This window comes from Ctenopharyngodon idella, chromosome 8 (assembly GCF_019924925.1).
Source record: "Ctenopharyngodon idella isolate HZGC_01 chromosome 8, HZGC01, whole genome shotgun sequence".
Taxonomy (NCBI): Eukaryota; Metazoa; Chordata; class Actinopteri; order Cypriniformes; family Xenocyprididae; genus Ctenopharyngodon; species Ctenopharyngodon idella.
The window spans coordinates 9,523,972-9,550,240 of NC_067227.1; the positions used below are offsets into that span (position 1 = coordinate 9,523,972).

The 26,269-nt window shown below is 35.8% G+C and overlaps 2 protein-coding genes across 5 annotated transcripts in view; both read left to right on the forward strand.

Annotated features, from left to right (window-relative positions):
* The window catches only part of LOC127517408 (uncharacterized), a 36,223-nt gene extending 28,604 nt beyond the window's left edge, over positions 1–7,619 (forward strand). For 3 of the 4 annotated variants that reach the window (XM_051902966.1, XM_051902967.1, XM_051902970.1), the window contains 3 exons: positions 21–116; positions 211–398; positions 3,452–7,619. In XM_051902966.1, coding sequence (XP_051758926.1) covers positions 21–116; positions 211–398; positions 3,452–4,065 — 898 coding nt within the window. In that variant the 3' untranslated portion in view covers positions 4,066–7,619. The remainder of the gene's footprint in view (positions 1–20; positions 117–210; positions 399–3,451) is intronic. The other variant, XM_051902969.1, reaches the window with a different exon arrangement.
* A 989-nt stretch (positions 7,620–8,608) lies between these two features.
* The window catches only part of LOC127517410 (uncharacterized), a 38,696-nt gene continuing 21,035 nt past the window's right edge, over positions 8,609–26,269 (forward strand). The window contains exons 1-2 of the mRNA XM_051902972.1: positions 8,609–8,782; positions 24,787–24,878. Coding sequence (XP_051758932.1) covers positions 8,741–8,782; positions 24,787–24,878 — 134 coding nt within the window. The 5' untranslated portion in view covers positions 8,609–8,740. The remainder of the gene's footprint in view (positions 8,783–24,786; positions 24,879–26,269) is intronic.

Sequence of the window (26,269 nt, forward strand, 5' to 3'; positions counted from 1 at the left end):
TCTTTCATTCTGTGTTGCAGGTACTGGCTCCCAAGCATTACCACCGATATGGCCAGATCTTTTGTATATGCTGCCATGCACAAATGTGATTTGACAGATGATGAAAAACTTTCAAGGTACTTCACCTACTGGACAGACAATTACTGTAGATTATACAATGTTCTCAATCATTCAAGTAATTTGCTGAGATGTACAATTTTGTTTCTTTAGGCCAGCTGAGCCCAAATGGATGAATGCAAACACAGCTTTTCACTTGCTGAAGATGTCACATCCAGTAACGGTGCATGCAACTCTTCCGGAAAAAGCTGCACGAATGCGAATCTCAAGGAAATATGAGAGCCATTGCCTCTCGCTCTGGTGCGCGAATCAAAAGAAACTCCGTGTGGGTCTTGTGCTCGGTAAGTTGTTCATTCAAATCTAGAAAATTGATATTCCATATTTAGGTGTTACATCAAATTTGGTATTTTCATGTCCCAGGAGTTGAGTTTTATTAAACAATGATATTTATTTTGAATTGATTAACACTCAGGGGTCGGGTGGTCGCGCCGGCGATACCACCGTGCTTTTTTCTTATCAGTATGAAAGAGACTTAAAATACTCAGTCAATTTTGCACATTCAATTAAGAGTTATACACCATTTTAATCTGTCAAATATCATTTGTGTACACTCAGAGTAAAAACAAAATGTTGTGCTTTTTGCAAAATAAAGAAAACAAACATGATGCGTGATCTTTTGTCTCCTTCTGAACGAAGTCCAATCTGATAGTTCTCAGAAAATTAAGTGTAACTTAGTGAATACTAATCACAAAAAAATGACTTATGTCTAAAGAGACGTTGAAATGTCAGGTTTTAAATCGTGTAAGTCAAAAAAATTCTCTGTTTATGTAATCTGAATGAAAAGAGAGCCATGTCAGAAGTCCGTGATTCAGCTCATTATCTACTAATTCGGCCACACCCACGGAGCGAGCGCTATTTAGACGCAAATTCTGAGGCAATACATGTATATATCATCTCAATCGTGCATTTATTATCTTGAAAAATGTTTATCTGAAATTGAAATTGAAAACACAGTATCCAGCGCTCACAGTGATGACAATAAATATTGAATAAATATTACTCCTCTATATAGAAAATTGACAAAACATATGAGAATCCATCAGTATTTCTCCAAATGTGCATGCTTTTAAGCATATTAAGAAATTACGGTCAATATAAGATTTTAAGAGTCAAAATGTGAAGCTTGAGTCTTAGATCTTTTTAATGATGTATAGTTTGTCAACTGCACATTAACATTTAGGCTATAATATAACAAATATATTAGCCTATATGAAATGCCATAGAGGTAGGAATGTTCAGACGCTTTGCATCACAGAAATACACTATATTTTAAAGTATATTAAAATAGAAAACCATTATTTGTTTAGAGACTTAAGACTTCTTTTAAAAAAATGTGTCCAATCTTTTGACTGGTACTGTAATTTAACATAGGCCTATGCAAAATTTTCTTCACATGATGTGCAATAATACGTGCATGCATGAGATCACAAAAATCATGTTTTTTTTTTTTTTTTTTTGTCAAGAGTGGACATTAATCCTCTTATCAGCATGATCACAGAGGGTTTTTTCACAGCCTACCTGACTGAAAGAGCTCATTATGCGGCTCATTATGCGGCTCATTATGCGAATCTTTTGTCTTCTCAGGTATGAATCACGGCATTATTCATGATGATTCACGCCTCCACGCATACTGTGTTTCTTGACAAAAAATGTTTTAAATTTAAATCTCTCTATTGTTTTATATGAACGAGTAGGCAGGATTATAATTTTTACATCATTTTGAAGCAAAAACTCTAGTCTACAACCTCCAATACCCAGAAGTCTTGTGAACACATGTATAATATTAGTTTTGTGGCCTTATTTCAGTGACTTAAAGTTTTTTGTTTTTTCAATAACCACGCATAAATGTTATTCCTTCAAAAATACAAACATGTACGTACATGTTCCTCACATATTATGGTAGCCTAGTTTGTGCTGAATACAGTGTAATGACACTTTTTCCATTAATATGTTTATGAACAACTGAAAAATGCACAAATGTCAGGGCATGTCAAAACTTCTCCAGGGCCCCAAAAATCCTCAGACCCCAGAGGGTTAATTTATTTATTGTGTGAAAAAAAAAAAAAAAAAATAATAATTGTCAAAAAACTTGTCAGTGGACGCATGCACTCCCTTTCAACTGGCGTAAAAACGCAAACAGATTTACATAGTAAAGTAATCATGTTTTAAACGTATTCTCTAAATATTTTTATTATTATTATTATTATTATTATTATTTAAAAATATATTTAACCCACACAATGTATTTAAAATATATTTAAAATGTATTAACTAAAACTATTGTGCATTTTTGGGCTTTTACAGACTTAAATTTTTTAAAACACTAATTGGGAAAAAACATTTCTGGTTTTCATAAAAAAAAAAAAAAAAGAGAGAGAGAGAGAGAGTCTTAAAATATTTGTTTGCAGTCTTTTAATGATGTTCATGATGTGTATGTTTTCATTCATTTATTTTGTCATTTTTATGTTGGTGCAAACTGAGAAGTGATGCTGTTAAGCTTTTTTAAATGATCCCCTATATGATGTGTATCCGGTGACCTTCTAAGTGTAAACTTATCTGATTATATAATGGCCACACAGTTTTAGAGGATCATTGTAAATCAGTAACTGTAATCTGTTTACTAGAATTTAGTGTGCTACATTACTTTTCTGTACAAAAATTAGACCACCTTAATTACTTTGTAATTAGATTACACCCAATACTGCATATCAAACAATATTGCCCATAATAAAGTTTTTTTTTTTTTTTTTTTTTTGTGTGAAAAATTTAAGTTAAAAAAAGAAGAGTAAATTACGATATGCCACAAGGCTCAATATTAAGTCACCTGCTTTTCTTGTATTTGCTTCCCTTGGGAGACAAGACGAGTGAAAGTGTGAATTAATTTTGTATTTATGTTAGCTATAAAATTAGGTTTAACAAGATGAAAAAGTCAGCCATTTTATTTTTTAAAAAACTGTAATGACTGAATGACAGACTTAATTAATGACAGAAGTGTTTAATGACAGAAACACAATATACAATAAAATCTTTGAAACACAATATACAATGCTTGGCCAAAAAAGGCACACCAGTATTTTATTGCCTTTAGGTTTGATTGCCATCTTTAGCTCACATTTATCTTGGAATTGTTTCAACAACCTTATGGAACATGTAAGAGAAATTATGAGGACATTGAAGATCTTATTAATGAAGTTTATTGCAGCGTTGCAGTGACAAAGTACCTGTAGCATCAGAGTTCATCGGAGTCAGAATAAACCCCGAACATCCAAATCTCAAAAATTTTATGTCTGAAGTTGAAGGCACATGTGCAGATAATATTATCTTGTTTTTGCAGATACTTTTGGCCTACGTCAGCCATCTGAGAGAAAAGTACACAGCTGGATTGAGAAGCAGGGATGGATGGAGAACGTACCAGATGCTGCTGAACTTGTGAAGGACTGGAAGCCTCCACGAACCATCCAGGCAGCAACAGACAGCAAATACATCCGAAGGATGAGCCGCAAGCAGTGCTGGAAAGGACTGCAGGTGATGGACATAGAAGGCAAGGGTCCCAGGGTCGTCACCACCAGGCCGTTTGCTTGCGGTGAAGTGATCTGTGACTACCACGGCCGGCTGATCTCCAGGGAGGAGGGACTGGAAATCTACCAGAACAGTGAGGGAGAAGCTGGACATTTGTTTTTCTTTACAGACAAAAATGGACAGCTCATGTGTTTGGATGCTCACGAGGAGCACTGCGAGTGCCATCCAGACAAAACTACGTTTGGAAGACAAATTAAACATTCTGCCAAACGGGCCAATCTCAGTCCTAGATTGTACTCTGTGGAGGATGAACCAGTCATACTTTTCATGAGCACACGGAACATTCAGAGAGGTGAAGAGATCCGGTATGACTATGGAGACAACAAAAGGTCCTACGCTGGGGACGGTCTGGATTTGATGCCGTCCTAACTGAAGTTGGACATTATTTGGATTATGCAAAGGCTTTTTGTAAAAAAAAAAAAAAAAAATTCTGGATGGAACTTCATTGTTTTTCCTTTTTTATCTAGAATACATTCAAATTATAATGACAGATAATTGTATAAGGCAATTACATTAAAAAAAGTATTGATAATTGGTCTTGTCTGTGGAAAAAAAAATGGCACATTAGCATTAATAAGCCAAAATAATCACAACAAACCTCGATTTTTATTTTCTGTGAATAATTCTCAGCTATTGCTCCAAATGTAAAATTGTTGAAATAAATGAAGGAAAACCATATATCTGTTTGTGTTCTCATAATTTCATGTTTTCTAAATGTTCCTTTTTGTGTTTGCTGAAATTAAGATGAACATTTTAAATTCTGAGGAAAGTTATATTTATAGATGAAGAAGTTTGTAAACAAACTTTAAGTTGGCTTGAAAAAGCCTAGCCAGAAAGTTTGAAGTAGTTTTAAAAGCTTAAAATTTTAAGGTTTTATGTTTTAAATAGTTTAAGTTTTAATTCAGTAGTTTTAAAAGCTAGCTAGATCTTTCATGGTGGTGATGTTGCTACAATCTATAGAGAGATTCTTAATGTTACTCAGAAAACATTACACAGGTTTAATTCATTTGAAGTTCTCGTGCTAACCGTTACACTCTCAGATATAAGTAAAAAGTCGCTACTATCTCTTGCTTTGGCTACCGTTTATAGACCTCCAGGGCCTTATGTTGATTTCCTAAAAGAGTTTGCAGACTTTCTCTCAGACCGATTGGTCAACGTTGATAAAGCGCTGATTGTTGGAGATTTTAACATTCATGTAGATAATACAAATGATGCGTTAGGGGCTGCGTTTACAGATTTACTAAACTCGTTTGGGGTCAAACAGAACGTCACTGGACCCACTCACTGTCTTAATCATACACTAGATTTAATTATATCACATGGAATCAATCCTACTGATATAGAAATTCTACCGCAAAGTGATGATATCACTGATCATTACCTTGTAACATGCGTACTGCATACTGATGATATTTGTCAAATTGCGCCACGATATCGACTAGGTAGAACAATTCTCCCGACAACTACAGATAAATTCACAAATAAACTGCCTGATCTGTCTCAGCTGCTCATTGTACCCAAACACACAAATGATCTTGAGAAAATGACTAGCAGTATGTGCACCACTTTCACTAGTACATTAGATACTGTTGCACCGATGAGATTAAAAAAGGTTAGAGAGGAAAATACTGCACCATGGTACAACAGTATTACTCACGCTATCAAAAGAGAAACTCGTAATCTAGAACACAATTGGAGACAAACTCGTTTAGAGGTCTTTAGAATCGCGTGGAAAGACAGCTCGTCCCGTTATAGAAAGACTCTAAAAGCAGCCAGGGCCGAGCATCTCCGCAAACTCATAGAAAATAACCAAAACAATCCAAGGGTCTTGTTTAGTACAGTGGCTAGATTAACAAATAAACAGATGTCACCTGAGCTAAAGTAGTAATGAATTTCTTCACTGAGAATATTGAAAGCGTCAGAAATGCAATTGTAAAAGTAAATGTACAACCTTTGACAGAGTTTTATGATTCAGCCTCAATTATCGTCCCTCAAGAACAGTTGCAGTGCTTTACAACTATAGGACAGGAAGAGCTAAATAAACTTATCACAGCGTCTAAACCAACAACATTTTTATTAGATCCAATACCCACTAAACTACTGAAAGAATTGTTACCTGTAGCAGAAGAGCCTCTTCTCAATATTATTAACTCGTCTTTATCTCTAGGTCATGTTCCAAGACCGTTCAAGTTAGCAGTTATTAAGCCTCTCATTAAGAAACCACAATTAGATCCAAATGAATTGGCAAATTACAGACCCATTTCAAATCTTCCATTTATGTCTAAAATACTAGGCTAAATAAATTGTGTCGGCTCAATTGTGCTTCTGCTAAAAAACGCTATCTATGAAAAATTTCAGTCAGGATTCAGGCCTCATCATAGCACAGAAACTGCGCTCGTTAAAATTACAAATGACTTACTTCTAGCTTCTGACCAAGGCTGTATCTCAATACTAGTGTTACTTGATCTCAGTGCTGCGTTCGACACTATAGATCATAAAATACTCCTAGATCGACTACAGAATTACACTGGTATTCAGGGACAGGCATTACGGTGGTGTTAGACCCTCTGTTATTTTCAATAAAGATATAAAAGATAGATATATCCAGTATTTTATATAAAGAAGTAAAACATTGGATGACTAGTAATTTTCTTCTATTAAATTCAGATAAGACTGAAGTATTACTTATTGGGCCAAAAACCTGTACACAGAATCTCTCAGACTACAATCTGCATTTAGAAGGATGTACTGTTACTCCATCCTCGACAGTTAAAGACCTGGGTGTTATATTAGACAGCAACTTGTCCTTTGAAAATCATATTTCATATGTTACAAAAACAGCCTTCTACCTCAGAAACATTGCTAAGATACGGAATATGTTATCTGTTTCTGATGCAGAAGTTAGTTCATGCTTTCATGACGTCTAGACTAGATTACTGTAATGCATTACTAGCTGGTTGCCCTGCTTCCTCAATAAACAAGCTACAATTGGTACAAAATGCAGCTACTAGAGTTCTTACCAGGTCAAGAAAATATGATCATATAACACCAATTTTATCATCTCTTCACTGGTTACCTATTAAGTTCCATATCGATTATAAAGTACTGCTAATGACCTATAAGGCTCTAAATGGTTTAGCTCCTGTGTACTTAACCGATCTTTTATCGCCCTACAATCTACTATTTAAGGTAAAAAAAATTAAAAAAAAACTCCCAACTTTTGGTTGTACCTAGGATAAAGCTATAATGCGAATTGAATTAAAATCCATCCATGAGTATTGCATTTGGTCACTGCATCCTCTCTTTCACAATCTCCTCTCTTTATTTTATTATATCCAGGAAAATGATACCTTTTACATTTTAATATAGTACAGCTAAAAGTGAATATTTTTCCACTTTCACTGTAAAATATTCCTGGCTCATTACTCTGGCCTTTTAACTTAACTAAATTTAAAATTTTCACTTAGAATTTTAGTAGAGACCCAAAGGGACCGTTAAAGCTTATTATAGGGCGGTTCATTAGCACACACGTTCAGTCATCAGTTACAGTGAAAAGCAGTCTGAAAATGGCTTTTTTGTCATAATACCGGTGATTTGCACCTTGTAGACCTGGAGACATTTTTGCCATGCCATTAACTTAACCAACAATGATCTTTGGCTGTTAGCATATGTATTTGCAGACATGATGGTTGAGGTTAAATGGGTGCTGCGTAACAAAGCATCAATAGCTGTGGTAATTTGGTCTGTACCTGAAATTATCTGTCAGAATCTACATGACTGAACTACACTGTAAAATGTTTTCTCAGGTAATCGAAAAAGTGCTTCATTTAATTACTAAATGGAAAAAAAAAAAAAAAATATATATATATATATATATATATATATATATATATTCATTGACTGAATCAACGTAACTTATGTTTGCTTTTTAAATTTCATTGTGTTGTGCAGTACTGGGCCACTGAAGCAACAATATCAACAAAATATCAGTGTTAAATAATTGTGTCAAAAGCTTTGACACAATTAGAAAAATATGACTTTGAAAGTGCAGCATAATCCAGCAAATCTAATCTTATATTATTAGATATGTGTCAGCCCTTTAATAAATCTGATAGTGTTTCAGAAATAATACAACAAAGATCCATTTTAGTCTATTGCTAAACCAAAGTGCTTTACACAACACTGCCATCTAGTGTCACATCTAAAAAACAGCAATGAACAATTGAATGTTACATTTGTTGGGTTTAATTGTGAGAAAAATAATCCCTTTTCATATCCAGTGTCATCTCTCTTTGAATAATGAATTCTTTATACTTATTAAGTAAATGGCTTTTAATAATTTCCCAAAAATGAAAATGAAATTCTACATAAAGACTATCTATGCAGGGATCTACAACCCCATTTCCAGAAAAGTTGAGACATTTTGTAAAATGCAATAAAATAAAGAATCTATGATTTGTTAATTCTCTTGAGCCTTTTATCTAACTGACAAACGTACGTCGAAAAGATTTCCAATGTTTTCACTCACCGTAAAATTTTGTGATAAATTTGTATATCTAAATTGGATCTTTACAACTAACACATCAAGGATATCACAAGCTGTTAAATGCTTAATCCTGTCCTAAATTGTTTCAAACAAAATGAAGGGGACTTCAGAACACAAATACAAGACGTACAATAAACATTGGCCTGATTGTATTTTCTTAATTTGTATTAAAAAAAAGAAAGTACAAACTAGCCTACTTTATTTTACCACGTAAAATAAAAAGCCCCACAAAAAAGCCCCACAAAAAACAAACAGAACGTGCCACAAAAGATTTGACCAGTCCCTAATTAATGAAAGCTGAAAAAAACAAATGAACGTGTTTTCACTGAAAGAGAAACAGAGCATGTCAGACCTCAACACAGTGTGACTTGTGACAGCAGCCATAACAAAAATAGAAAGTGAAAGTGAAAGTCCAGTTGGTAAACATATTCGCGGAGCTCGTGTTCATGTGAAGATAAACCAATAATTGATCAATTCAACGGGAGAAGTTCGGACAGGATGGACAGGCGTACAGAAGATTCCGTTCATTGCAGTAAAACGGTAAGAATGATTCATCACGCACCTGAACACAGTGGCAATACGATCATTACAAGGTCTGCTGTAGTGATCTGTTCTAGGGTTCAGAATGAAACTGCATATTCAATATTGCTGATAATGAATACAAATTCCCAGAAACGACGCCTAACAGTAACAGAGCGTTAGGTAATGATTTAGTAGTTGTGTTACTTTTGTTTATTGTTGCCAGTGCGATGTGTTTGACATTTGTGAGCGCTGCGCGCGGAGAGCATCAGTCACTTCAGTTTACATCTTCCTGTTTGGTTACTCTTCCTACGCACAGTAAATATGAACAGGGCCATAACCATTGATATTGATCATATTGATGCTGCTCTGTTGCACTCCATTACGCACCACTCAAAATGTTTGACAAAAAGTTTTGAATGTTACATTTTTAGGCTAGTCTGCCTCGCTTGTCAATGTCAAAATGACCGAGATGGCCAATCAAATCAAAGAAGGCGGGTCTTACTGTTAACAGAAGACGAGTGTGGATTCCAGTGTTAACAGCGAAAGAGCGCGCGGTAAGATGTAAGCAGGACCGGCGCCAAGGTTGGAGCTATGCCCCCCGAAACGTGTTACTGCGCCCCCCGTCCCTCCCTCCCGCCGAACGCGATCGAATTCGAAAGCGAAAGTGAAAGCGAAAAGCTCTCCCCATTATTAAAATACATTATTAAAATCAAATGTTGTATTTATTATAGTTAATGCATTGTGAACTAACATGAACAAACAATGAACACCTGGATTTTATTAACTAACATTAACAAATGTGTTGCTCATTGTTAGTTTATGTTAGTTAATAGGCCTACATTAATTGATGTTAACAAATGAGACATTATTGTAAAGTGTTACCAAAATATTTAACAACTCTTTACACTAGATATTTTCGCCATTTTGAATGAAGCCTATTCTAATATCATTTACTTGATTCATGTAATTCATAACTGAATGTGATGAAACAATAAGAAACGTTTTGCATTTTTAACATATTAGACATACCAATAAGAGTGAATGTGTGCATTTTATAAAATATATGCCTAATACAGTGGCGCAAAAATGGGGTGCGCAGTATATGCAGTGCATAGGGGCGCCGCACGGAGGGGGGCGCCATTGTGCCAAAACTTCTTTGAAAATCTTTTTAAATAAAACGTTTAAAATACATTTAAAAATGATGTTTGTTGAAAAATAATGTTTGTTTAGCATTTTAAATTAGTAATATATATATATATATATATATATATGATATCACTTGATATAATATATTTTATTATATCAAGTGATATCAACTGCTCATTTTAACAAGAGCCGTTGCTCTGTTACGGACAGTCACATGTCCAAAATGGACAGAGGAGGGAAGCTGTATGGGACACAGAACAGAAAACGTAAAAAAGAAAATGAAAAACTGTGTCTTAAAATGAGAACATCGATGTCCATGTGGATAACAAGAAATTGGTTACCTAAAAGCGTAACCTATATCACTGTAAGTCTTTGATGTCTTACACCGGTCGGTCTGTGTGTAGCGCCGCTTCAAGTCTTTTATGAATGATCCACTGAATCACTTCTGTTACGTTCAAAACGCAGATTCAGAAATGAAACACTGCTGTGTGTTGCGTGGAGACGAACAGTTCTGCTTTGTCTTTATAGTTTCATTGGCAAAATTGAACAAAACAGACAATATTTTATCTAAAATAACAATATCAACTTACTGAACTGTTGTATTTGCATTTTGCACTCATTATATTTGGGACAAACAGCACTCGTGTAATATTGCACTTCGTTACTTTTGTGATACTGCTTAACTCATATGATAAATATGAGAGAAAAACTCAATAAGGGGCATTTTTGCTCCAGTATCTTGAGTTTTATGGCCATTCTAACTGCATTCTGTAAGCTCTATCGCATAGTGAGCTGTTGCCCTGCATTATATTCCTCATCAGGCAACTGTATGTAATGTCAGATGACCTACATAGGTTTGGGGCGGGGCAAGTGCGTTAAAAATTAACGTGTTTTTATTTTTTATTTTTTTTTTATTACCGTAATTAATTAATCTAATTAACGTGTTAAATCGACAGTAAAATGCAGGGAGTTTTCTGTGTGTGAGGGTTAGGGGATAGAGTATAGAGTGGCAAGAAAATTGAAAAATGTGAGAAAATGTGAATCCTTTGAATTTTCTGGATTAATTGATCATATCATCAGTTGCTCAGTATCATATTCATTAAAGTCACAAGTAGACAAACACAATGTAGTTAACATAATATCATACAAAAATATAATCATGTCTTTATTTAACATCCCATTAATCATTCACAGTGTTTTGAAAAAAGTAAGTGAAAAGTTTAGATTGGGCAGTTTAACTGCTTAAGACAAACAAGGACTCATGAACAACAACCACAACACTTAAAAAACAGATGTGGGTCATCCTGGTAATATATATATATATGTTCTCTTTTGAATTCCCATTTGCTGATGCGGAAGCGGAAGTCAACAGCACATAAATGCCAGAATGTAAAATGAATTATTTTATGCATTTAAATGTGATACATTTTTGTTTGTACTTTATAAATTAATGCAAAATTAGCATCTTCTAGTACAAATGCACAGTTCTCACATTTATTTATGCATTAAAAAATTACATATCAGCTTGTGCCTTATAATGTGATCTCACATAGCAGAATATTTTAGTCCAGAGACATTTGACATATATATATATATATATATATATATATATATATATATATATATATATATATATCAAATAGGCCTGCATACATGCACAGTTTTAACGCAGCTTTAATTGCCTTTTTGGTTATTTCATGACTTAGACGACAGAACTACGACGTTGCATGCTCCTAGTTTTTTGTGCGCTTTACTTATAGTGAGTAATATACAGCGCGCCGTATTTGCGCGTGATTGAAAAGTGCGCGGTCTTGCAACCCACTAGTTGAGAAACATTTACGTGGGCTATATATAATGTTCGCCGTTCACTGTTCTGCTGAAGCTCCTGTATCATTTCCGCGCGCCTTTGACCTGCGCCTGGCGCTGAGGCGGAGTTGGAGTGCGCGTCTGAAAAGTCTCCCGTTTTTTGTGGTCTTAAAGAGACGGTTCTGCGTTTAAACAAACGCAATTCTTGTCAACAAAAAAAGTAGACAGAAACAGCAGTTGTGAGCGGGGTGGCCACGGCCACACCTGGCCAACAAAGTTCTGCTTTTCGATTAAGCTGACTGTACAATGAATATCTTATTTGGCCTACATAATAACTATTCTTTTTTGTTAAAATTTAAATTATAACGAGAGGATTTGAGTGCAGATCTCAGCATTGGTCAAGAAATCATCAGATATGTTTGTGATTGGCTACATTGCTCAACGCTGCAAAAATACGTTGTAAATAGAAAAACCTGTTTATATTAGTTTCGACGCTCTCAAGAGCACAATCACCAAATCTGTTTATGTTTATCAGTTTATGATGAGACTGAGAGCATTAGCGAGAGTGCAGAATTCAGTCAGAGTTCAGCTCGCGCACTGAACAAAACTGCACTCTACTCGTGCCTGTCAGCTGCTGAAAGAGATTTGAATCAATGAATTATCAGTTTTGACTGTGCGAAGTTTTGCGTTATGTTATACAATGTGTATTTCAAGAAAGACTTCTGTTTGAAGTTAAAGGGTTAGTTCACCCAAAAATGACATTTCTGTCATTAATTACTCCAAAGCAGCGTTTCAGCGATGACTAATCTGAACACCTCTGATTGGCCACTGCAATTGTAAGCTCAACAGAATCGTGCGTGATTGGTTATAGTGCGCAACGCTGTAAAACGCGTAAAAAGTATAACGCAACATGAGAAGATGATCTATATTAAATGCCGCAATCGACACTTTTCATTTAATTTTCATTTTCACTTTATTACTAGATTTAGTTTAAATGTGCAGCTGCATTTTTGGCCAAGCCCTAGTTAATTTTTGACCCATGGCCCGGGGAAGGGTCTTCCCCAGCCTTACACACGCTCCGCCTATATGATACATGCATACTCGTGCATCCACTCACATACACACACGTTCATGTACACAAACCGTTTCGAGTATTACAGGCTTTCTTTTGCACAGAGATGAACTTTATCCTCAAATCAGTGAGGCTCAGATCAATGAGGCCTATGATCAATCAGTTTCAAAATTAAATACAAAACCTGTCCTAATTGAAAGAAAACAAGCTGACAGAAAGATTGAATCCAATATTTGGTGATACGGTAGCATAACGAGAGATTTATAAGCAATTTTTTGCAGGGCGGTCATTTTTGACCAGAAACACCATGAGTGTGATAGGGTTTTCAACACAGCACAAGGGTTAAACTTTTAAGTTAGCGGTTAACTGTTTAAATAAGTCTGTCTAAAGAAAAGTAAAAGTAAACATAGTTGCTGGAATTACAAAAGTTTGCGAAGATCACAATATTATGTTTTAAAGGGTTAGTTCACGCAAAAATGAAAATTCATTAATTACTAACCCTCAAGTCGTTCCAAACCTAGACCTTTGTTCATCTTCAGAACACAAATTCAAAGTTCAAGGTCCAGAAAAGTAGTAAAATCATCATAAAAATAGTCAACGTGACTACAGTGGTTCAACCTTAATGTTATGAAGCGACGAGAATACTTTTTGTGTGCAAAAATAAAACAAAAATAATGACTTTATTCAACAAATTCTTCTCTTTCCTGTCAGTCTCCTACGCTGTTTCTGTTGTAGACACAGTGCAGAGCTTCCAGGTTCTACATCAGAACACATCAATGGTTGACTTTTTAATGCTGTATTTATATTTTAATGCAGTTATCACAATACCTAATTTGCCAATAAATCAGTTTTATTGATTGCAATAAAGATGAAACTATTGCAAACTTTGGAACAAGAAACATGGTGTCTGTAATTGGACACGCACACATCTATGTGTTGACCAAAAACATATGTTCATCCTTCTGAGATTGGCCCCATTTGTAAAACCGAATGTTTCAAGATGTAGGAAATACATTTTATAGAAAACACTTTTATTTAAAACACTTTTTTAAATTTAAGACGTTAATTACCATTATAACCAGCAGATGGCAGCAGAGGACCATTTATTGGCTCATATTAGCCATTTCCTGTAATATTTTTTCACTCAGTTTTACTTTTGAATAAATATTAAACATTATAAAATCACTAGGTTTAAAAATACATTTTGTCAAGGTAAAGTATGAAATACTCACAAAATCTGTGAAAACTGAGGGTGGAATTGAATTTTGCTGAGGAGGAACACTGAGGGACGTGTCTTTTTTTATGTCATCTTACATTTGAATAACTAAATTAATTCAAGGCCTGAATATTTAAGTGACTATATTCTGATTATAAACTAAGTATTACGTTATTGATGCTGTTAAAGCTACCTCAGGACACGGAAGATACCGACACACCAACAAGTGACATTTCACCTGAAGTTTTCCAGCTGGCTTATATTATTGCAGAAGTTCTTAAGAACTTTACGTGTATATAGTCCATTCTCATAAAGATGCGTTCTGTGTCCTCCTTCCTCCCTCCAAGTTTGTTCTTTCACGGTTGCCTGGCAAGACCAGTCTCCACGAGAACGCAAGTCCGTTCTTTGTGTTCTTGGAATTGAGAAACAGCCAAAGCCTTTACTCAGATTGTATATAAATTATATTTATACAACGATCGGTGTGTAATCTGAAGCTGTCAATCATTTCAGCGTGAGCACATGGATTCTGCATTCTCACGAAAACACTTTACAATCAAAGAAGCTGACTATATTGTAGTGAATTTCTTATTTGCATCTACAGTTTACTGGCTCTAATGACAGGATTGCAAAAGTGCAGAACTCAATGAGCTCGCACTCAGTGTTGCCAGATTGAGTCGATGATATTCAGACCAAAAGCTCTCCAAAACTCGCCCAAAATATTCACTCACTGCCAAAAGAATGTGATAGAATTTTATTGTCATGACAACCAATGTTTTTATAAGGACCTTTTACCTCCTTTAAATTAAATAATTAAAAAATAAAATTATAAAAGTGAATCAATAAATTTCTCTGCCAGGAGAACAATACAACAGGAAAATGGATAAAAACATGGCAAATACAGTAAAAGAATATTAGCAAATATGACAAAAATGTCTCTACCAAACAAGTAGTAACTACTAAGTATGTCAAATAGCCTATTTGCAAACGGCAATCAAGAAATAAACAGATTTTAACCCTTGCAAACACCATAAGAGCAGAAAATGTGTAATTCGTGTTCAAAAAATTAACGACAATAATAATAATGTGCTTACCTTAGTGTTTCGCTTTAAAGGGTTAGTTCACTCAAAAACGAAATGTCGACCTTCATTCATTTTCAGAACACAAATTAAGATATTTTTGATGAAATCTGAGAGGTATATGACTCTTCCATAGACAGCAATATAATCAACACTTTCAAGGTCCAGAAAGATACTAAAGACATCGTTAAAACAGTCATGTGACTGCAGTGGTTCAACCTTAATGTTATGAAGAGACGAGAATACTTTGTGCGCAAAAAAATCAAAATAACGACTTTATTCAACAATATCTAGTGATGGGCGATTTCAAAACACTGCTTCATGAAGCTTCGAAGCTTTACGAATCTTTTGTTTCGAATCAGTAATTCAGAGCATGTATCAAACTGCCAAAGTCACGTGATTTCAGTAAACGAGGCTTTGTTACATCATAAGTGTTTCGAAATTTCAGTGGGTCACCACTGGTGGGCGTGACTTTGACAGTGTGATACATGCTCTGAACCACTGATTCAAAACAAAAGATTCGTAAAGCTTCGAAGCTTCATGAAACAGTGTTTTGAAACACTGCTTTGGAGTAATTAATGACAGAAATGTCATTTTTGGGTGAACTAACCCTTTAACTTCAAACAGAAGTCTTTCTTGAAATACACATTGTATAACATAACGCAAAACTTTGCACAGTCAAAACTGATAATTCATTGATTCAAATCTCTTTCAGCAGCTGACAGGCACGAGTAGAGTGCAATCTGTATGGTTTATAAGTTGCAGATATCCTGATCACATGATGATGGACAGGAGTCTTAGTCCCATATTGGATTTCAGTTAAGTCATTCAACTGTGCTCTCAGAGTTACACTTATATTTACAAAGAGCCTTCGAGTCGTCTCTGACGTTTTGAGAGGGTCACTCTCCCACTCTTTACTGTAGATATCACTTTTCATGATTAGATAATTGCAGCAGCCATAATCGTATTTACAGTTATTTTTCTCTGATAATTGTTCAGCTCTTTGAGAAAGACAATGTAACAAAACTTGTTAGCCTATTCCAGAAAGCAGGTTATGTAACTTACCTGGGTAACTTTACTCAGAGTAAGCGAATAACCTCAGCTTTTGGTTCCAAAAATCTGAGGTAATTTTGAGGGTATGTAAGTAGACATAGCAACTTATTCCCTGAACATAAACTGCTCCGGAGCAGCTCATGTTCCATGGTTAGCTTGTTTCAGAGTCATCAGAGCATGTGTGACCTATGATGAGGCTCTGGTGGGCATGACAGATTCCACACAATATTATATATATATATATATAGCCATGGTAACTCCTGGTCCTCAGTTGAGAATGACTTTGTGTGGTCACTGTTAACTCTTGAGTTTCACGCTCCGGGTTGACTGAACTTACTGCATACCTCACAAGGTTTGGGTGTTAATCATCTGAGAGTTCAGGGTATATGTGACCGTAAGTTAACCTTGCTTTCTGGTATACTGCACTGGTCTTCATCTAGTTTCCTTTGTTTGTATCTAGTATTAATACACCCTGTGTTTCAGTTGCTCTTGGTCGGTTCTTGTTAATGTACTGTTAGGTTTGTGTTTTTCCTGTGAGTTCCTGTGAACTCCTGAGTATTTTGGAGAGTAAATAAAGTCTGTCAATTGAATCTCCTTCGTCTTCTTGAGTGCTGACCAGCAAAACATATGCGTATATTATATACATTTTTTTTTTTTTTTTGTCAGAAATGTGTTATTTATTGCTTATTATTTATAGTTTATCCTATGTATCCACTTGTCCTATGTAGGGTCTTGGGGATGCTGGAAGTGGGGAAACACATGCCCATTCCATGGGCTGGATCTAACTGACATGTAGATGAGCTAGTTTGTGTAATTAGGTCACTAACAGAAGATGAGCTGGTGATAATAAAGCTTGAGAGAGCTTGACAGAGACCAGTCAGGAGACATTTCAGAAATAATGGTTGAAAACATTTAATAAATAACTGTTATTTTATTCTAAAAAAAAAAATAAAAAATAAAAAATAAAAAATGACAGCAAAATGCTGTGTTGGAAGGCTAATAGAGACATGTGAGATGAGAGTATTAGTCCAAGGCTTCAGAGATGGTGGTTAGTACTTGAGATATAAAGACTATTTGTGAAAAGATTATATAGTAAGTCTAAATATTAATACAACTTAGGGACTTTTAAACTAGTGGATCTTGTAAAAACTACATACTGTGGCCATTTTGCTGGAACATCATGCGCAGCATCATGGTGAATGGTGGCTTTACAAGACTAATGAACATACCCAGATAGCAAATTGACAGAATCAATGTAGAATTGATGTTCCCCATGGCATCAAAACAACACTGATCTCCGACGTTGTTCCAGCAAACTTTTTGGTCACTGAAGTCACGTTGAACCAACGTCAGACGCGCCATTCTAAATTAAAGTAAAATTGATCCAGATTATTTGCTTACCTTTTGTTAAAACAATGCTGATTTCAGTTAGGTGAAATTACGCCATAGAATCAACACATTTTCAACATAAAGTCAATCTTGTTTGCTTACTTCATGTTGAAACTATGTCAGTTTCCGCCGGGTAAACGGCGTCTTAAATTTAACACAATTTCAATGAAGAATAGATCTAATTGGTTTGCTTACCTTACTTTGAAATGATTGATTTCAGTTGGGTAAAACAACATTACACAATCAACACATTTTCTACTTGTTTTTAAAATCTCAAATACTTAAATGGATAAATCAGTCTATATATGTGATCATTTATTAAACACATTGTTACGTGTATGATCAGTTTTGGTTTCGTTTTGCCTGTGTTCTGTGTCAGCGTTAGTTTCCCTGGTTGTTAGTTAGTTTTCTCACACCTGTTCTGTTTCATGCTAAATGCTCACCATAAAGACCTGTGTTTCCTCCGTTCCTTTGTTCAATTTTGTTTGCCTCTAAGGCTACGTTTACACTGCGAGCCTTAATGCTCAATTCTGATTTTTGCTCAGATTTTTATTTATTTATTTTTTTTGTATAGCTGTTCACTTTGTTGTTTTAAATGTGGCCAATATCAGATTTCCATTGTGAACAGATCATGGTTCTGAACTGGCCTGTATGCGCAAAAAGAATGATACAAACGGGGTTGCCAGGTTTTTACCATAAAATCCACTCAATTGCTTCCCAAAACTAGTCCAAAACTAGTCCGATCGCACATGACAGCGCGCTGTCACATGGAAGTAAACACGGAGGGCATTAAAGTAAGCGATTATGCATTTATTTAAAGTGTGATCTTCCGTGGAAGCCAGCGGAATTATGCGCAATATGAAAAATAAAGACGATGTGACAAAAGAGAGCAGAGTTTTGAAACTTTTATGATATGAGCCCTCATGTTTTGCATTTACAATTACATTTACTCATTTAACAGATGCTTTTCTCCAAAGCAACTTGCAAATGAGAACAGTAGAAGCAAATCAAATAAACATGATTGCAACAGTATGTAAGTGCTGTGTCAAGTCCCAGTTATTCCAGCAAAATGCTCATAGCAAGGATTTTTTTTTAAATTAAATTAAATAGATGGAGAGAGAGAATAGAAATAGAAAAAGAAAAAGTAAGTGTCAATATTACTGGGCAAAGTTTTTTGAAAATGGCTAGAGACTCAGCTGCTCTGATAGAGCGTGGCAGGTCTTTCCACCAGCAGGGAACAGACCAGGAGAAGGTCCGTGAGAGTGATTTTGTGCCCCTTTGGGATGGCACCAGAAGACGCCGTTCACTTGCAGAACGCAAGATTCTGGAGGGCGCACAAGTCTGAAGTAGTGAGTTTAGGTATAGTGGTGCAGAGCCAGTGGATGTTCTGTAGGCAAAAATTAGAGCCTTGAATTTGATGCGAGCAGCTACTGGCAAACTGATGAAGAGAGGTGTGACATGCGCTTTCTTCAGCTCGTTAAAGACCAGTCTTGCTGCAGCATTCTGGATCAGTTGTAGAGGCTTGACAGTGCATGCTGGAAGGCCTGCCAAGAGAGCATTACAATAGTCCAGTCTGGATAGAACAAGAGCTTGGACGAGAATTTGTGTGGAATGCTCCGATAGGAAGGGTCTAATCTTCCTAATGTTGTACAGAGCAAATCTGCAGGACCGGGCCGTTGTAGCGATGTGATCTGTGAAACTTAAACAATCATCCATCACCACTCCGAGGTTCCTGGCTGTCCTGGAAGGAGTTATGGTTCACGAACCAAGTTGAATGGAGAGGTTATGATGAATGTATGCTTGTATTATAGAGCTGTCTCTGTAATATTTAGGAGTTCTGGCACATCACTGCCCTACTGACTACCTTTCGCAACTGTCTTGATAACGTTGGGTATGTCAAATCTTTGAATAGACTCCCATGAGTGCAGAATCGTGACGAATGTTGATCACATGAATTCTGTAATGACTGTTCACACTGCGGTCGCATTACAAAACATCTGACCTGTATCGGATTTAGTACCACATATGGAAGTGGCACAAATCGGAATTGAAAAGATCAGATTCCATGTGGTTTGTATTGTTCACACTGTCATGGGGAAAACTACGGAGCCCCGGACATGACATTCAGAAAAAAAATAGTAGGCTAAATCGTGCACACGATTTATTTATTTTTTCTTGCATGTCGTGTGTGGGGCTCTGTAGAAAACAGATATGAGTCACATGTGGGCAAAAAAAATATTTTTTTTTTAGATTCGGGCCATATTTACCTGCAGTGTGAACATAGCCTAAGCTTAAAGAGGTTTTGTTAAGTACTGTGTTCCTGATAATCTCCTGCGTGTTTGGTTTTTGGGTTTATTAAAGACTTTTCTGTTTATACTCCTGTGTTGTGCACATTCTCTACAGCCACCAACGCCTGACACACGTCACATTCAGTTGTCATTACTTATACAATTAAAGGGTAGGTAACACACACAGTTTCTACCAATCTCATGTTAATCTTGAGTACCTGTAGAGTAGTATTGCATCCTTCATATCTCCGAAAAGTCTTTAGATTTATCATATTTATAAAAGATAGATACGCTGTACTGAGTCTTTCCGAAAAAAGCTGAGCTCCTGGAGGTGTGCCTGCCATGGGCAGAGCTATATGGCAAGCCAAAGTATTCACATAGACCTGGTCGGACGTCTGATTGCACACTGACGCGTCAAAAGCGTGCGTTTTGACGCGTGCTTTGGGATAATGGAAAAGGTGCCATTGACGGGTGATTTTATCGCAAGCCAAAAGGGGCAGAATTACGCTATAGATTAATCGCGTTTACAGTCAAACCCCGTCAAATACGATGTCAAATAAAAATAAATAAATAAATAAATAAATAAATAATATCAAGTCTAACCAAGTTTTATGCAAAAAAATGCCTTTTCTGAGAAACTTTTAGCTGCTAGAGACCACATAACTCCATCAACATAGAAACTAGTATATTATTGCGATATATATTTTTAATTTAATTAGAAAATTAACATTATAATTCTGATTCAAGACATGAGGATAGGATACATCATTTCATACAACATTTAGCTTTTTTTTTTGATGCACACTCTTGTCAGAAATTAATCAAATACTGTTCCTACATAATATATAAGGTAAAACATGTATTCTGAGACTTGTAGGCTATACCTTTTCAACGATATAGCCTGTAGTTTGTTGTGATTCGATTAGAATATTAAAGTAAACTTGAGTGTTCCACTGTCACAACTAAACATTGACACTGCGGGGCTCACAAGTAAGGCAAGCATCCTCCTGCAATGGTAGGTGTATCGTGGTTGATAAACACCATCAAAATGATGTTGATCGATGTATAAATTAATAGGCTAATCCCACGACATGAAATTCAGACAATTTCATGTTCTAAATTCATGTTGAATTCGAGGCTTTGAGAGACCAGTGTCCGTGACACCAAATGGAAGATATGCTGGGTTTTAAATAATTATCCAATTATGTGAAATAGCCTAATTTTATATTTTCGACTAACAGAGAAAATGAGGGAAGCATCCCAAACGATTAATGTTAATGGGGCAGTCAAGCAAGCAGATTAATCAGGAAAAAAAGCAGACACAGTAAAGTGTAAACAAGCAGCAAAATTAGCTTATAGTTTGGAGCTTCAGACACGTTGAAACCCATAGGCCTACTAATATTATTATCACAGTTATATTCATTCTTAGTCACCATGAACCTTCAGTTTGTTTATATTTGTCACGCGTTCCTTTGTTCAGTTCTCTCGCTCCTCATTATTAGTTCATTCCGTTCAGGTGCACATCATTAATCATCTTGTTTGAGTCACTATAAGTTCTCCCTTCACAGTCAGTCTTTGTCCGACCAAACACCAGGCCGACCTTGTCATAGACCAGAAACCTTATGTTTTATCTTTTAAAATTATGGAAATTATTTTGCATTATCCTTCAAAATTCGGTTAACGGCTTTGTTCAGACCGAACTTCTCCCAAACGGTGCACTTTTTTCAAGTCATTTGTTTTGTTCTAAACTGGACAATCGAAAGGGCAAAAATATTTTAGTCTTCATGTTACGAAAATATATTGGATATATACATCGAAATGTATAAATGTTATTTAATGAATACAATGTAATATGAATAAAACACGAATTTAAGTACAAAAAAAAAAAAACAACAAAAAAAAAAACAAGTAGCCTATTTGTTTAAATATTGTGTTATTTTTGAATTTTTTTCTATGTTGATTATGGAAAGAGAGCAGCATGAGTATAGGATCATAAGATGCGCAATATGTCGGGAGACAATGAATGGGTCAGACATGATTTTGACCTCTTCATTAAGTTTTGTTTTGTAGAAAGCCTTTCTTTAAAATGAATTTCGTTTTGTATAAATTGTATCTTTATTTTAATCAATGTTTCATCAACCAATATAAATAAAAAGCAAATATAGCAGACAAAATAGGCCTAATCATGACATGGAGGCGCCGGCGCGATCACCTTTGTTGCACATGAAATGGAGCGCGCCTCATAAATGAACCGAAACTCCGGAACTGTGTGAGTGAGTCCAAGAAGAGTCGCACAGGTTTTAGCCAGATTGCAAACACGACTTGCTGGCCGTCCAAAACAATGCTGATCTTCCTCATTGCAGACAAAAATGTTCAGAAGGCTATGTGCTGCAGGAGATATTGCTTCACATCTCCATTCTCACACTATAAAACAAACATGTATTTTATCTTGAAAATCTTTCCAGCACTAGCTATAATGTTGATTTGTTTAAGGTTTTTAACAAAACATGTAGGTACAAAATGCATCCAGGGGTGCATTTCTCAAAAGCATTGTAAATAGCATATTTGCTATCATTTTAGCTTTCGTAGCACCAATTAGCAACAATGGTCTCCACGATCAACTCACGATGCTTTTGAGAAACGCAGCCCAGAACAGTAACTGTTCTTGATACTTATTTTGTACTCCTGGATGAGGTCATCCTCTTCACCCAGCAACTGACCAAGTGACGGATGACACCGTCTCACCAGCTAACAATTTTTGGTTGCCAGAACGTTCCCTGAACGTTAATTTTTGGTTCCCAAAACGTTCTTTTTTAAATTTTGTTTTTGGTTAGCCAAGAAAGTTTTCTTAATGGAAATATATAAGGTTAGTTTTTTTATTTTTTTATATAACGTTATTATTTTGGGATTGCACATTTCAAATGAGTTCTAATAAATATTATGGTATAGCTCAATCACCTGGATGTTGTCTTTCTTTCTTTTTTTTTGGAACTCCAATATGGGAATTCTATCAGATGGATCAGCAGTGGTGTAATGTAATGAAGTAATAATACTTCGTTACAGTACTTAAGTATTTTTTGGGAGAATCTGTACTTTACTTGAGTTTTTATATTTCTGTCAACTTTTACTTTTACTCCACTACATTTTCTAGATAAAATGTATACTTTTACTCTGATACATTTTCCCAATGCATTTTCATTACTTACTACAAAATAAAGTCGGAAGAACACAGACTGCAAGCAAGCATGCGCAAACAAGTGCTCGAACAACCGCGGTTGATTTCATTTTCCGGGTTGCGTCCGTTGCTGGAGCGGCTGAGAAGAGTGCGCTGTCATTATACAGTCCGAGAGCGACCTCTAGAGGCGAAATAAAAACTATCACTGATGCCTCGAAGAGTTTGTTTTGACACATAATGTGAGGCTGCGCGCTGCACAGAGCGGGACACTTCAAAAACGGATTTAAAACATAGACAACAAAACGGTATGTTATACAGTGTACACTACAGTACATGTTTTCATATCATTATGAAATAATTAGTTTGTTGAGTAGATGCTGCATTAGTGGAGAACAGCAGTGTGTTTGCTGTCAAGGCTGAGAGGATGCTAACATTAGTAGTAGCCTACCTTTAAAACAATGTGACAAAAACACAAATTAATGTCACATTAATGTCACGATTGTTACCGTTCGTTTGCATTAGTTTATATTAGTTTTATTAGTTATATTTGTTCGCTGTTGTGCATTCGTTATCCAGCAAAGTTGCATATTTAATCTGTATTCTCATCATGCAGCGACAGAAACACAAATCAGAAATGTATTCGATTTCAGTTCTTTTTTTCCCAGCACTGTAACACATATTTTGATTAGATAATCAAGTTTTCTAAAATAGAGCCAAATAATGTGTAAAAGTATAATAGACCCATGCTATGCCTTTGTGTGTAAAGATGGCAATTTTTAAGCATGACTGTTTGAATTTATATGAAATGGAAACACTTTACAATAAGAGTCCATTTGTAACATTAAATAAGGTTAATAAAAGTATTGTTCATTGTTAATTTCAACATTTACATTTTAAAGTTGTCTCTTACATTAGTTATAACGCACTATGAATGAACATGAATGATCAATGTATAATTAATATATTAGTATTTTTTATATTTAAAAATTACAATAAACATTTAGCCATTTTTTAATTCAAAGAAACAAAATGTAAGAAAGAGTTAAAATGGAACACAATCTTGCTGCTAAAACTGTGTATAGAACAATTTTTAATTTTTTTTTTTTTTTTTTTTGCTCCTTTTGTATTTTACATTTACTTGTACTTTTACTTTCAATACTTAAGTACGTTTAATATGTAAAAAAAATAAAAATCACATACTTTAAAACTTTTACTCAAGTAACATTCTAAACAGTGACTTTAACTTCTACCAAAGTCATTTTCTGGTAAGATATCTATACTTTTACTCAAGTATGGTTTTCGAGTACTTTATACTCCACTGTGGATCAGTTAATATATAACATATATTAGAATATAGAAAATATATAACACACTAAGAAGTCAGAACAGTCTAAAGATCTATCCCCAGTTTGTTGAATGCAGCTTGAAAGCTGTGGGATGAGATAGAGTCTCAGTAGAACAACAATAAGTTTAGATTAGTGCCATTATGTTGGCATTAGAAAGCTAACATAACAATGTTTTGTGAAATTACTACATTAAAACACTTTACCATTTATAAAATATGTACTTGAGTTTAATCTCAGTGTCTTAAGGTGTTCATGTACCCTAGTGTGTTTTTATTGTGCTTATTTGTTTTTTCAACAACTTTTACAAACATGTGATGATATTGGAAATCTTGTTTGGAATACTGAATTATCAAGTTATTCTGAACTAAAGCTACATTTTTGAAACTAGCGTACTTCAATGATCATCAGTTGTATTTCTGAATGTCATTTAAAACAGTATTTTTTATATTTTTCAGAACAAGAGAAGACATATCCAGAGAATAAGGAGTCCCTCACGGTACACTCGCCTCTATCGGCCAAGATTTGAAGGGAAAAATTTTCATTCTCGGTAAGAATATGTCAAAAATCAAGGTTAAAGCTGAATGCAGGTCTGGGAATCTGCAAACTCTTGAAAGAAAATGTTGACCTCTCTTGAGCTGAGTGATTTTAGTACACCTGTCACAGTTGGCTGCAAGAAGGCAGTGTAGAAGAAGGAACTATTTGTAGCAGTCAAGTTTAACAAAGGATCAAAAATAACAAACACAATGGAACACTGGACAGGAACAGGAGCACGCAGGAGAAAGCAAACCAAACTATACAACAATGAGAACAGACAAAAACCAACTGAAAATGAGGGCTATACACAGGTTAACTGAGGAAAACAAGGCACATGTGCTAATCAATCAACTAATTAATCGCTATGACGATGAATGCAAACATACTTAGAAACCAAGGAAACAGAAGGGAAAAGCAAGAAACAATGAGAACGAAACTAAAAGTCCATGAAACACAAGACTGCACGTTACGGCACCAGTGGGCATTTTATTTTTCCCTACTGGGACAAATGAAGTTGTCATCAAGTGCTATGATAAAATGTACAATCGTGATAGCTTATTAAAATGTATTTACATAATTTATATGTAAATTATGCAGAATGCAGAAACTGAATGTTTTCTCAAAAACAACTTACTTTTGGTAGATTTATCACATATACTGACAAATCCTCAGACTTTTTGTTGAAATATTAAACTCTTTTGTCAAAGGGTTATCGCACACAGAGAGGTTGGGAACATGCGTGCAGCAAATAGCGAAGACACATTAGTCCTCTCTATGATGTCTCCAGCTTTAATGGAACAGTTCACCCAAAAGAAAATTCTGTCATCATTCACTCACCCTTTTGAGGTTCCACCTCGGCCTGTTGACCAATTGGCTTCACTATGGCTCCCCGCCTCTCGGCTCCACCTGGGACCATTGTCCTCTCGGCTCCACCTTGGTCAGTCGTCGCCCTGACGGTGCCACAGACATCCGGTCTCCTCCTCCATCGGACTCCTCCTTCCCTTGGTCCTCAGTCGCTCCGCCTTTGCCTCAGTCCTCCGGCACCCTGACTCCACCTTGGTTGCTTGTTGCTGCGGCTCTGCCCTGCCCTCTAGGACCTTCATCATCATCCCCTGTCCCTACAGTCCCTCATCTCCACTCAAGCCTGCTTCGTCCTGTCCTGGAGTCCCACTTGGTCTCGCCTGCCGTGGCTCCCCCATGGCTCCTCCCTTCATGGACTCTGCTGTGGGCCTACATTCTGGCCCTTCTGCTGGGGGTTTCTGACAGGCTCCTCCTGCCTGTGTCTCTGCCCTAGCTTCTCCTGCCTTCAGTTCCTCCCTGTGCCCGCCTCCACCTCAGTTGGACTCTTGTTTTTGTTATTGTTAATAATTAATTGTTACTAAAAATATTGGTAATCACATTTCC